Source organism: Dermacentor andersoni, chromosome 2, assembly GCF_023375885.2.
Source record: "Dermacentor andersoni chromosome 2, qqDerAnde1_hic_scaffold, whole genome shotgun sequence".
In the NCBI taxonomy this organism is placed as follows: domain Eukaryota; kingdom Metazoa; phylum Arthropoda; class Arachnida; order Ixodida; family Ixodidae; genus Dermacentor; species Dermacentor andersoni.
Genome location: NC_092815.1, coordinates 132587852 through 132601803, shown reverse-complemented (window position 1 = coordinate 132601803; position 13952 = coordinate 132587852). Strand labels below are relative to the sequence as shown.

The 13952-nt window shown below is 47.7% G+C and overlaps 2 protein-coding genes across 2 annotated transcripts in view; one reads left to right on the top strand and one right to left on the bottom strand.

Moving 5' to 3' along the window:
• The window catches only part of LOC126540727 (uncharacterized), a 175787-nt gene that overhangs the window by 2445 nt on the left and 159390 nt on the right, over positions 1-13952 (top strand). The gene's annotated exons all lie outside the window — the stretch shown is intronic.
• LOC126540732 (uncharacterized) lies at positions 908-9467 on the bottom strand. Its single transcript, XM_050187579.3, has 3 exons — positions 9212-9467; positions 5123-5496; positions 908-1308 (listed from the first exon to the last, which is right to left on the bottom strand). Exons 1-3 carry the CDS (start codon positions 9384-9386, stop codon positions 952-954), a joined length of 906 nt encoding a protein of 301 aa, XP_050043536.2. The 5' UTR covers positions 9387-9467; the 3' UTR covers positions 908-951.

Below are 13952 nucleotides of genomic sequence, written 5' to 3'. Positions count from 1 at the left end.
CGAGTGCTGATAACTTCGTGTGCACTGTGTTCTCCGGCTTAGTTCGCGTTGAACCGAGAGGCAGCACGAAGGTCATTTCGCTTGCTGCTGCGGCCCCTACCTTGAAAGCGATCAGCGAAGGGGACAGAGTGCGCCGAGTGCTGATAACTTCGTGTGCACTGTGTTCTCCGGCTTAGTTCGCGTTGAACCGAGAGGCAGCACGAAGGTCATTTCGCTTGCTGCTGCGGCCCCTACCTTGAAAGCGATCAGCGAAGGGGACAGAGTGCACCGAGTGCTGATAGCTTCGTGTGCACTGTGTTCTCACGGCTTAGTTCGCGTTGAACTGAGAGACAGCACGAAGGTCAATACGCTTGAGGCTGGGGGCCTTATCTTGAAGCGGTCTGCGATGGGGACAGAGTGCGCCCAGTGCTGATAGCTTCGTGTGCACTGTGTTCTCGCGGCTTAGTTCGCGTTGATTGAACCGAGAATCAGCACGAAGGTCAATTCGCTTGCGGCTGGGGGCCCTATCTTGAAGCAGTCTGCGATGTGGACAGAGTGCGCCCAGTGCTGGTAGCTTCGTGTGCACTGTGTTCTCGCGGCTTAGTTCGCGTTGAACCGAGAGGAAGCACGAAGGTCAATTCGCTGGAGGCTGGGGGCCCTATCTTGAAAGCGATCTGCGATGGGGGCAGAGTGCGCCGAGTGCTGCTGCCTCGCTTTTCCTTTTATACGTTGATTCCTTTATAACGATATGTCTCACGCGACGCACGGACGGACGGGTTTCGTCATTTGGTAGGCATAGAAATGCTTACGTATTCCTATGCCCTCTTAATTAGCAACAAGTCTTACGTCTTCGACGATATAACTTTATGCAATACCACGTGTGCAGCAGCCTTTCGCCTTCACGTATTACAGAAATCTAACATGCTGCCGAACTTTTTTTATTTCAAGGCCCCTGGCGCACACAGACGCTGATCAGACGAAGTCTCCCAGAGAGTAGATCTTCTTGTACGCAATAGGCAGTGCGGAGCGGCTGAAGAGCAAGCAGGACACCCTGTCCCCGACCAGCTGTAGGTCCTCGGCGAAATTGTAGGAGCCGTGCTTGTCGCCTTCCTCCATGAGCGGCACGACGAGCACGATGCCCGTGTTCGCAGCCGGTGGGAAGTTATTCTGCGCCTCCAGCAGAAGCATCTTGGCCACGTGCTTGTCGTCCGCCACCAGGTGCGTGGCGATCGCGGAGCCGTCGTGCAGTCGCTGCGCCACCAGGAGGCCACACACGGCGCCTTTTTCATAAGCCACCCGGCTGAAGGAGCCCTTGTCGGAGGTCAGCGCCTATAAAATGTGACCATTTGAAGGCGCCATTATAATAGGGACTTTGCGAAAGCTGTATTTGTAAATGAAGCTTCTGCAGTAGGTAGAAAATGTATCGATTGCGATAGCAAATTATTAGGCAGCTATGCGGAGAAAGGATAGTGGATTTATCGGCTTATAAGCTGGTAAACATTCGCTTACTAACTAAATTAACAAACATGGCCTCACGCGCGCCCAGGCAAACATGAACACATCTCAATCGATGACCGCGGACGATCGTCGTCCAAACGGTGGCGTGAGGAAGAGTGGCGGCCGCCGCGAACGAATTATCCTTCGTGTTGCCTCACTTGAACGCAAACTAGGTGCCGAGAACACAGCCTACACGAAGCTATCGGCTGTGGGCACTCCTGGACTCTGTACACACCACCGATCACTGTCAAGATGGGGCCCGCGCAGCTGCGCTCAATCGCCCCATACGCAGCTGCCACAGGAGTAAACCCCTCCCCCCTCCGCCCATTGCGTGCGATGGAAGACGGCGTGCTTTTTACCCGCCTTAATCCCTAGCGCGCCCGAGATCGAACCACCATCTTCGGCCTCAACCTCGCACTTTCACTCACAGCCACAGCATACGGCTCACGGCTGCGATCTTATCGCACTTGAGCTTTATACGGAGCATTACGGCGGCGTCGACGACGGCGAATATGCTCCTAGAGTGTTCATAGTTACTATTGCTATATAAATGCCCACTATGTGTCTAAGAGGAGGCTTGAGAAGTTAGCAAAGACGCGATAATTAAAGGTGGCCGGCCACGCTTCTCTGAAGCTTCCGCGTAAATTCAACTTGATTTCACAGATTCGGATAGATCGGTAAAGAAGAATTACAGGCGCGGCCACTGCTAGCGGGAACACGGGAGCTCGTGGCAGCGCTCCGTGCTGTGTCCCACCACCGGCGACTTGTGAAGTCTTGCGGCACGAGGCTATAGCAACGCCAACTGAAACATATGCAAACATACATGTTTTAGTTCATGCTGCTATAACCTCATGATGCAAAACCAACTTGCCCAATCTTCTACCTTACGAAGTCTTGCGGCGCAGGCGCAGTCAAACCAACTGGCGAAAAGCCCGGCGGCTCATCTGCTACGCTGAGTCATCTGCCAGGACTGGCTAGTTGCCGGTGGTGGTACTCCGCGAAGCGATGCCCTAGGATACCTCAATAACAGCGCCGGCCTTCAGGATGGAGGCACCCTTTGACCCAGTCTTCACCGCTTTTGGAAAGCGCCGGTGCCATATTGGTTCTTTCTAGTGCGGTCCTGTACTGCTGTTGCTGCTTGCGGGACACCTTTCTTGAGCTTGTTTTCGGCTAGCTTGGTGGGCGTGTGTTCGTACGTGTTTGCGTGTGTAGGTGCAAATAAGCACTGTGTACGTGCGTGCTTGTGTGTACGTGCACGTGTTTGTGTGCGTCCATGTGAGTGTGTGCGTGCGGGTGCGCGCGTGTGTGGGCGTCCTTGTGTGTGTTTGCGTGCATATATGTATGTGTACGTGTGCGTGTGCGTTCGCCAGCGTGTTTCATTGCCTGCTGCGGGTTTGTCAGCGTGTTTGGGTGTTTTTTGCGCGCTTGTGCGTTCGTGCGTGTCTGTGTGCGTGCTTTGGTATTTCATATACTCGGCAATCTTTACATTAACATGCAACAATTATCTTCAGAATTGGCGCAATGGTTGCCGAGAGAACGATTTCTCTCCCATCCATTTATATAAGAGCTCCTGAATAAACCTTCCCCTTTTTGTGTTTAAAGCCTTCTTGCGAACATGTTACGACGCCAGACACTTCCTTTTAACCAATTCCGACTCATGCCTAATTTTTTTTCGGGCACTTATGTCGACAGTTTCGTCAAAATTACGACGGCTTTCGTACATGCTCCAAGTCGGTGCGGCTGAGATGAGAATCATTATGGCACTGGCGAAGACCACATCCCTACCCTGACCGCCGGGCTGGGTACCGAGGCACCTTAATATGCCACGGGCTCCCGTATCTCCGCTATCAGTGGCCACGCCTGTACAGTGACTGATGACTAAATCTAGCATGAACCGGGCAGTATTCCTGTGTCAAGACAGCAAAAATACGAAATATTTTAGAATTTTGCACCATAAACTTGAAATCCATGATACCAAACTAACACACCGGCACCAACATTAGGCTTTAAATTCAAGAACGGAAATTTCCCCTCAGTTTTCTCCACTATAGCAGTCTCCACTATAGCAGTTCTTCCTAATGAATGACGCGGAAGTTTGGAAATATTCCACCGGTATAGAGTGGTTTAGAGCATGTTACATAGTGTCCTTTTAGGCGCTCTGTGCAAAGGATTACAATTCGCCTCTGTGGTCCCGCTGTTCTTTATTGTGCTGTAAAACGACCGAGTGCTTATGCACTCGGAAGTATTTTGTCAGCAGGTGCTATACGGGACTAACTGTCACCTATGTTTATCCGAGGTTAAAGGGGCCTGTCACAATTATTTGATCAAAAGTACCAAAAGCCATTCAGCCTAGCATTGTGATAAATAAAATTTTATTCTGTCGTTACGGCTATCATGATTAATAATTTTATGAGAAGGATAAAGTTATATGAGAACACATCAAAGGCGATGATGCCGTAAGGAAAGCACAATAAGGTATTGCCAACTATATGACTTCTTCCCAGGAAATAGGCCGATAGGGGGCAAAAGTTTCTTTGCCTAATCCCATGAGCTTGGTATCAATAACATGCTGTGCAGAATGTTGCTTTCCTTTCTATCGATAAGACTAAGGAACACATTGTGTGTTCTGCTCAACGGCGCGCACGGTTCTGTCAAAGTTTTAAAAATTTAGGAAGTTGCCCCCCTCAGCGATAACCGCAGCCTCATAGCTCTATGCGATGTCATAACTCATGACAGCGGATGTATTGTTACGCTCCTGCTGCACCTAAGCCATTAGAAAGCAATACCGCGCACACTGAAGCTCTGATTCTGCCATCTTTCGTCTTCTCATTTGTGAAATGTATCTGTCACAGTATTATTGAATTTCGAAAGTCATTGAATATCAGACACATCCGGGACGCAGGCATCCAGGCAATGCACGTGATCTGGCAAGCACATTGGCTGGGACTCTGTGTAGCATACGAAGGGACAATACGCATACAGCGTCCTACCTAAACGCGAAGGGGGCATGAAAGAATAAAAAAAAAACATTATTACATGCTGTGCCTCGAAACTAGCGAGCGCCCTCGTTTTCATCACGTACGCTTTCACTTCCCTGCGGCAATTCCGCGAGCATTTTTGGAACACTGAACGGTGGGCGAAGAGTCGGTTAAGGAAATCACTGCTTATACTTTTAGCTCTTGAGCCCGCTTCACGTCTCTAGCCTAAATTGGTCGCGTCATAATCGCAAGTGCCAAATGACATTTTAGCAAACAGTAGAATTTGAGCAGTCCATGCATGAACCAAAATATTTATCTTGTGTCCTTGTCTGCGTTCGTTGTACTATAATTGTCTTAGGACCTCTGCTATTTCGGCATGGCGTTCACGCAGTCGTTCGTAAGCGGTGATCGACGGGCTCGCCGATTATATTGACAGCAAGCAAGTTCACAGCGAATTCGGAGGCCATTGAAAGGAATTCTTAAAAACACAAGGCTTTGCCACTCTAGCTGTGGGACGAGTGCAGCGAAAGAAACGAGCTTGCCCAACTGGCTGGCTAGCTGGAGTTCTCAATGCTGTGTTCAGCAGCACAAGATCCGTTATTTCTTAGTATATAGCCCCCGACGCGGCTATATGTGGGCGACATATTGGTAACACGCACAGAACCCACCGAGAGGTAGTCGTCTCGCTGGCTCTTCATGACTTGCTCATCGTAAAGAGCCCCTTCCTTCAAGTTCTGCGGCGTCATCGGTTGCGTTGTGACTCCTGGGATGCGGTAGACAAGTCGGCAGGGCTCTATCACCTTGGCCACCGTCTTTACGAGCATCCAGGGCGAGCGGACGGGCAGCACGTCTGTGATCTTGCAGGCTCGCTCCATCTCCTCCGTGACGCGCGCAAACACGTTCTTGTCGGCGTGCTTCTCGACCGTGTCCTTGCAGAGCTGGTAGACGTACGGCCAGCTGTCCGGCCGGCTCATACTCATAAGGCCTAAGTAGAGGGTGTCCTCTGAGACTTCGATGGTCGCCAGGCTGGCGACCACTTTGTCTGCAGAAGTAGAATACTCGTCAGGGGCGTAACGGAGCTCCTATTATTTATTTTGTTGGCCCGTTTTGCACTTCTGAAGCTTTTTGGAGCAGAATAAGTAGAGAGACGAGGTAAAATAACACAATAGACTTTCTGCCTTCGTATGAACGTAGACTTAATAATTGGACATGAAAGACCATAATGTAATTGCACTCGTCCTCTCATCTATCTCGGTCCACTGTGACAAATCTTAGCCATCGTGCAGGTATATCCCATAATCCCTCTGCCTAACACAGAAAGCTTTCAAAAAGCTTTTTGCTTACGAACATAAAACTTCCTCTTGTGGTGGAGATTTCAAGAGCCGCGTCAAAAATTATGGATGCAAGTAGATTGCGGGCTGTATACTGCCCGGGCAGGTGACGATACACGCAATCAAACTAAAATACAGAACGACTACGGTTGGGATCTACCAAGATACACAGACATACTACTGTAAAAATAAGGGATGCTCTATTTATTTAAGGAAGGGAAACCTTCAAAGACGAGCCATGTCACCTGGCAGCCAGCGTACGTCAGTACACGAGAAAACATCAGTCATGTGCGAGATCACCTGATGGCAGGTCGCCGACTAAACATAGACATTCTCGGAGCTAATGGGAATATAAATAGACCGCAATTCTTATGCACACCTGAGAAAAAACCAACTAAAAAGTAAAGCTGATACGCACAAGGTCTCCTCAACGAGCTCCATATGACTTCGCACTCACGAGCAGAATCGCCCGCCATGCAACACGTCCTAGGAAGACCAACTATTGCATAGGGCTGATCTTGCACATTTTCCTGCATGGTACATGATCCTTAATGAAACCTGGAGCCATATTATGTAACGGTTTGCTTTGGGACCGGTTCGCTCTGGCTGTTACGTCTGGGTTACGTCACTCGGAGGTTACGTCACTCGGAGTGGAACGTCCCGGCGCGACGGAGACCAATGAACGAGAGGGGTTATGTTGCAAGGTCACGTCATCCGTTTTGCTTTTACTTTAGCGGCAATATAGTAATTAGAGGATGTTGCTAGTTTGATAAAAAAACATTGCTTTGTATGCAACACTTGCACATTTAATTTCCAGTAATACCTGTGAGCTTCCACCGCGGACAGCGGTTGGTTTAATTTTATCTGTGTTTCTTTGTTATTTTTGTCGCTAGGTGGTGCGCCATACGTTAAGCAATGAAAGCAGCTCTCTAGGTGGAGGCCGCGCGGCTCTAAGATGATTTCGTTTCGCCGGGGCTGAGCTTCTTAGGGGGAACGATTGCGATGAGACTTCCGTCCACACATCCCACAACTTCAAGAACCTTGCCGTGGTCAAGGAAGCGTTATTGACTGATGGTTTCCCCTGCATTGCAGAGAGAAACCCAGTAGCTTCTACATTCGAGACGCACTGCTGAAAAAAAGCATGAAAAAAAAAGTAAACACGCAGCGCGCAGAACATTTACGTCGCAGTTGTTAAGGCTACTAAATGTTGTGGTCCGAGATACTCTAGCTCGTCGCAAATCCATCGCACTGTGTCCCTGGAGAGCCTGTAGTGCCTTCGAAGCTCCCTTTCATTCATGTCGAACGCGTCCCGCCGTTGCCTCTCGTCCTGTCGTCTTTAGACAACGCCCCCTAGGAACGCAACCAAAGAAGCCGCCATCAGCGCCTCTCATCGCGCCGGCCAGCGTAAGACTAGCAGATGACCACAGTTACCATAGCAACCCTCGATATCATGGGCTGTGTTGCAATACTCGCCGTTAAGATGGACAGCCGCCACCTTAAGTCTCGTCCCAATTCTCATGAAGACGTCTAAGCACACAGCTCCGCGAAGACAGCATCGAAGTCAAAAGCGATGCAAGCTACTTTCCTGTCCAAACAAGATGGCAGGTGAGCAGGACGCTTGGAAAGCCGACAGGAAGGTTGTCGGCGCATAGGAAAATGTAGAAAAGCCATACTACGCCCTTACTGCGAGCTACATTGCGTTTATCATAGATTTGCAGCGCAAAGACCTAAAATGCAGAAATAATGTGTGCTTTTCTCAACTTCTTTTTTTGTCGCCATGAGGTGGCGTCACGTCGCAGAAGCGTCTTCTGTACGTCTTCCAAACGACTAGAAAGGGGTTCCATACATGGCCTCGAAGCTGTCTCGGCTGTCTCCTCAGGTGTTTATGTCTCTAATGGTGGCCAGAATTGGAACACACCCATGTTCGCGACCGCGCGCGACGCTGGAGCAAACCACTTTTGCGCGGTTCCTCTCGTAGCAGAGGACGGGTTCGCTTTCCAGATGATTGACAGCCTGTGTGACGACAACAAAATTTGTAGTCACGCCCGCCAGGGATGACGACCCCGAAGCGCCGACGAATGGCGTTCGCGAGAGCGAACGTGTTCCAAAGCGAACCGTTACAGAATAGGGCCCATGGGTTTAGCATGCACTATGAGCCTGAGACTAAATATTAGTCAGCGCAATGGAAACAATCCTCCCTTTCCAGTTCCAAACAAAGCCTCGTGTGTTCTGACAGCAAGCAAGGTGATGGCTACACTCTTTTGGAATTCTGAGTTCGTACTGCTCGTGGATTTTCACATGGCAATACTGTGCAGTCCTAATTGGGCACCTGCTAGAGGCTATCGATCAGGAGCTGGCCAAGCAGTGCCATATGGTTCGGAAAAGTCCCTTTCTCCACAACCGCAACGCACCCTCAGACGGTGCTGCCAGGGCAATGACTGCAGTTCCCTCATTCGCATTTTATGCCCTAAGCACACTCAGTATGGCAGACCTCGCACTAACGTACGTTAATCTTTCACCACCAGAAAATGAAAACGAAGTGCTCTACGGTTCACTTTTCCAATGACGATGTCATATATACGGAGCGATTGATTGTTTGGGGAAGCGAACGTTCTTAACCTTGCTTCTTTAGGGATCCAAGGAACTGGACAATCGATTGTTCGTTGGACAAAGTGCATGAAATTTTGAATGGATGTCGTTGAAAAGTAACAAAATCTGAGTTTCCTTCTATTTAAGCAAGATAAATATTGGAACAAGCTTCACAAGTTATTTCCCCAACCTTGCTGAGCTGGGCTTTCATCGTACATGGGTGCCCACGAACGGTCTGCCAAAAATGTCCGACTTCAGTGCATTCAGTCGCTCCTCGCGGCATCTAGTACAGTATATGAACGCGCTTGAGGGACTTACAGTGCCTTATTGTAGCTTCAAAAAGACGTATATAGGAATAAATCGTATTTCTTTCGGCCCGAGAAAGCTTTCACAGATCATTTAGAAGACTCTGCTTCCACATATAGGCGTCAAAGCAGATAGCGAAAGCCAGCGTCTACATTTCCGTTCCTGCCTGCCCAATTTCCTGCCTAGCTAATGAAAACTCGCGGGCCCGTCGCTCGAGCTGCTGAACTCGAGATCGCGGATTCGATCCCGACAGCGGCGGCCACATTTCGCTGGGAGCGAAATGCAACAACGCTTGCGGTGCTTACATTTAGGTGCATGCTAACGAAATTCAAGTGGTCAAAAATTAATCCGCAGTTCCCTCACTACGGCGCGCCGCATTATCAGATTGAGGTTGTGGCGCGTAAAACTCGATGTTTTTCCCACTTTCGCGAAATATTTCTGAAACGCATCCTACAAGCCCGGTACTATATCATTGAGCTCGAAGGCTATGCGGTTGATGAAGAAATACGCCTGGCTGCGAAGGCTTCTTACCATTTTCGTCGAGACAGAGCTCGAACTTGCCCGCGATCTTTGTGAACAGCTCGACGTAGTTTTCCGGCAAGAGGCCCTCTGAGCAACATACTCGCTCAGCAATTTTGGGTTTCGCCTCGGATGCTCGACGTGCCGTGGGAATTTTCGTTTGGCTCCCACTTGTAGCCACAGACATGGTGACACCGATGTCCGCTGGAGGCTGATGTTTTTCGTGGCAGTCCGAGGCGAACGGATGATGATGATGACCTCATATTATGGATCATACCCACACTGGGGGATTGGCGATGAATTGTGTGCTGAAACATTTACTTAATCTTCTGAAGTAGTACATATTTGATTTTAAAAAGAAATATCATACAAAAACAAACAAATAAAGAAAGAACATTCAGAAAGTTATTGGTTTAGTTAATTGTGTGCAACCGCAAACGTCATCAAACACTTCCCGGTGACTGAAACCTATAATTTACGCATCGAAAGATAGTTTGCCGATCTTCTTATTCTTTAGCACCAAAGTGGGCTCACCTTCGCGAGGATCGAATCCGATACTACGAGACCACAAGGGCATTCTGATGGTCTCCATTTTGGAGGCATGTTTCGTCGCGAAATATATTAATTTGTAGGTATTTCAATCAATTAGTCAATCAATTAGTCAGTCAATCAGTCAATTTAGTTTCCCTTTTCGAGCCAAGACAGTTTGTTTATTGCCTTTCTTGCGAGCATTATTCCCTCTAAAGTGCGCGGCTATGTATTTCATGTTTATGTACCACGCAGTGGATTCGTTTGTTGTTCCTGTGTACAGACTCAATCCACTCTTGAGGATCGGCCAAGAAAGGATAAGAAAGTATTAGAAATAAGTTTTAGGAACATAAAACGAAACAAATAACCAGAAATTTCGAAATAAATATTTACGCAACGCAGATGCACCGTAGACTGGGCCGGGATCGCCGCCTTTGCTATTATTTTGTCTCCAAACAATCGCTGTTACCCCCTACGCAAGGTTGGTCACGAAGCAGCTACGTGATTCCCGTTCCTTTGCTCTTGTCGTTTACTTCGTTACTGTTTTAGCGGGCTAGCTTTGTATTCGCTATAGAGACACCACACCTTTAGGCTAAAATCGTAAAATAACGTCATCAAAGAATTCCGGCAGAAACCCATTTCACGATTGATGTCGAAGTTAATGCGATTAGCATTGAATCAACGTAGCGACACGCCGTGGTACCACCTACGAAATGCGGCATGGGGAAGCGTGTGTGTGCACCCTGGCTGGTCCCTTGCTCTTCTCCTTTCGACACGCTGTGCCATCTAGCGGCGCCGCCAGGAAGTCTGCGTGTGGAGCGTTTTTGAATATTAATTCAGAGAAGATTGTCTGAATATATACATGACATGGGTTCCATTCCGCCGAACAGCGCAGAAGTTTTAAATGTTTTAATGCTCTAGCGTTCTTGGCGTACTTCACGCACTTTCCTCAGGGCCAATAAGTATCTATGTATGTTTCTGCGTAACCATTTTCTCACCTGCCTGGGTCACTGGGTAGTACGTGGTCGAATGGGTATACGCATCGGGCTGCTGTGCTGAGGGGAACAGGCTTCGGAACCCTATTCTTACCCCCATGATTACCGAAAATATAAATTTGGTGAGTGGTTCAGTAGTTTCAGAGAAAAAGCGAAAACTGCCGTATAACATTTTTGAGCGTTTCGAGTCGCATTAAACACTTCGCTGTAACATTCGGAAAATCAATGAAGCCGTTGAAAATAATCCACTACTCTTTTGAGACGTGTGAGGTAAAGAAAGTTGAAAATCAAATTCTGATCTAGTACGTGCCAAAATCACAATATATTTATGAGGCACACCCTCGTGGAGGACTACCAATTAATTTTCATCACCTGATCTTGTAGAATATGCTCCTAAATCTAAGTGCGGGAATTTTTTTGCACTTCGCTGCCATCGCAATGCAGCCGCCATGGCTGGTATCGCACCCGCTATCCAATAGTTTAGCAGCGCAGTGACATAACCACTAAGCTACCATGGCGGGTAAACGCTGCTTTTAAACCATCTCAGTCAGGGTATACAGAAGCCATCCCCATTTTCTGTTAGTGCTATATTGATGCGCTTACCATTCATTGCCTACTTAATGCACGTTGAAATTATCTATCTATCTATCTATCTATCTATCTATCTATCTATCTATCTATCTATCTATCTATCTATCTATCTATCTATCTATCTATCTATCTATCTATCTATCTATCTATCTATCTATCTATCTATCTATCTATCTATCTATCTATCTATCTATCTATCTATCTATCTATCTATCTATCTATCTATCTATCTATCTATCTATCTATCTATCTATCTATCTATCTATCTATCTATCTATCTATCTATCTATCTATCTATCTATCTATCTATCTATCTATCTATCTATCTATCTATCTATCTATCTATCTATCTATCTATCTATCTATCTATCTATCTATCTATCTATCTATCTATCTATCTATCTATCTATCTATCTATCTATCTATCTATCTATCTATCTATCTATCTATCTATCTATCTATCTATCTATCTATCTATCTATCTATCTATCTATCTATCTATCTATCTATCTATCTATCTATCTATCTATCTATCTATCTATCTATCTATCTATCTATCTATCTATCTATCTATCTATCTATCTATCTATCTATCTATCTATCTATGAATAGAACTTGTTGCCGGGCGAGTTGGTTGAGATCTAATGAATACATGATTGCGCCAAAAAGCAAAATAAACATTTAGGAGGCAGAGTATGAAACGACCCATCGAGCGCTGACTGCACAATATGACACAAATGGTTGATGTAGCTTGAAGCGGACATGGTAGCAAAGGGGCCCACTGTACTAGAGATGTAGTTGAGTAGAACTTGTTGCAGGGTGAGTTGGTTGGGATCTAATGAATAACTCGCCCAGCAACAAGTTCTACTCAACTACATTTCTAGTACAGTGGGCCCCTTTTCTACCATGGCTGCTTCAAGCTACATCAACTATTTGTGGCATACTGTGCAGTCAGTGCTCAGCACTCGATCTGTTGTTTCATACTCTCCCTCCCAAGTCTTTATTTTCCTTTTTGGTGCAACAATGTATTCATTCTATCTATCTATCTATTCTCTTACGCCAGCACCTAGTGACACAAGTTGTCTTCTAAGCCGTTGTGATCGTTCCATCGTCATCATTCTAGCTTCGTCATCCGACTCTCGTCATGAAGTCGCCGTCCCTACGCTGTCATCGTGGCATCTTCATTATTTCAAAAACACGTCTGGGTCACCAATTTGTGGGAGGCAGCGCGAAGAGGTAGCCGCCTTGGCCACAGTTTATTTAAGCTGGCTAGCCATGGCTAAATTAAATTATGGGATTTTACGTGCCAAAACCACATTCTGATTATGAGGGACGCCGTAGTGGGGGACTCCGGAAATATGGACCACCTGGTGTTCTTTGGCGTGCACCTAAATCTAAAGTACACGGGTGTTTTCGCATTTCGCCCCAATCGAAATGCGGCCGCTGTGGCCGGTATTCGATCCCGCGACCTCGTGCTTAGCAGCCCAACACCATAGCCACTAAACAACCACGCCAGCCATGGTGCTGCCTCATCTCAGGAGCGGTCGGTACCGCGGCCCTCAGGTCGAGCGCGCCAGCGCGTTTTTTTCTCGCGCTAGATGCACGTGAGGCGTCTTCTTCTTCACCGTCTCTGGAGGCGATAGTCGCGCCCCTACAAGCCTATTGTCTTCATGTCGTCGTACCATTGTCGTCGTTGTCCTCATTTATTCAGGATGATACCATTGTTGTCATGACATGGTCTTCATTGCATCTTGGTCGTCATGGAGGAAGGAAAACTATAGCATTACGTCACGCAGCCAGCCTTGGCAAGCGAACGCTCCGTGAAGCCACAGTGGTGGCCCAACACGTGGCCACTTGCGTCGAGATCACGGAGCAAGAACCGAGATTAGCTGAGACGTTTGGTTTGCAGTAGCTATGCCAGCAGTTTTTATTGGGCGCGTGCTTGTTCAGCTGCCCTGCCGTGGCTCTGCCTGCAGAGCGCGAACACTAACACAAACCGCGCACTTTGACGTGCGATCGTGTGTTGGGCAACCAGGTTTGGCTTCAATCGGGTTGCGGTATGCTCCCTCCTATCTTTTTCTTCCTCCATGGTCGTCATACAATCGTCGCGTGCAATCGTTGTCATAGCGTCGTCGTAATGCCGTCGTGGTCGTTCCATCGTCGTCCTTCCACCTTCTTCATCCGATTCTCTTCATACCATTGTCATCACCCAGCCGTTGTCACGCCATCGTCGTAATGCTGTAATCGTTGTACCATCGTCATAATTTCAGAATCGTCATCTCGTTCGCCTCATGCCGCCATCGTCATACCGACGTAGTCGTTCCATCATGTCATCCCTTCCGCGTCCCTCCTTCGTCGCCACTGTATCGTCGTCGTCATGCAATCGTCGTCGTGGTCATGGCCGACCTTGGCGATCGAGTGCCAACAAAACGACCCTATCGCGGAGAGAGTGGGTGACGCACATAGCTGAAACAATGGAAATCTCCGAACGGGCACCACAAATTCTAAATAAAGGTGTCTCCAGCAATACGGTGTGTAGCTACATTGATTGAATGCCAATTGAGATAACTTCGATAGTCATCGTGAGAAGGGTTCTGCCGGAGCTTTTTAAAACATGCGTGTAAAATCCTGTGCTGGAC

Coding starts and splice junctions, on each gene's coding strand:
- LOC126540732 (XM_050187579.3), bottom strand. CDS start 9,386: ATGTCTGTGGCTACAAGTGGGAGCCAAACGAAAATTCCCACGGCACGT. Junction 5,497..9,211: donor GCTCTGTCTCGACGAAAATG/GTAAGAAGCCTT, acceptor CTACTTCTGCAG/ACAAAGTGGTCGCCAGCCTG. Junction 1,309..5,122: donor AGCGAGACGACTACCTCTCG/GTGGGTTCTGTG, acceptor CACATTTTATAG/GCGCTGACCTCCGACAAGGG.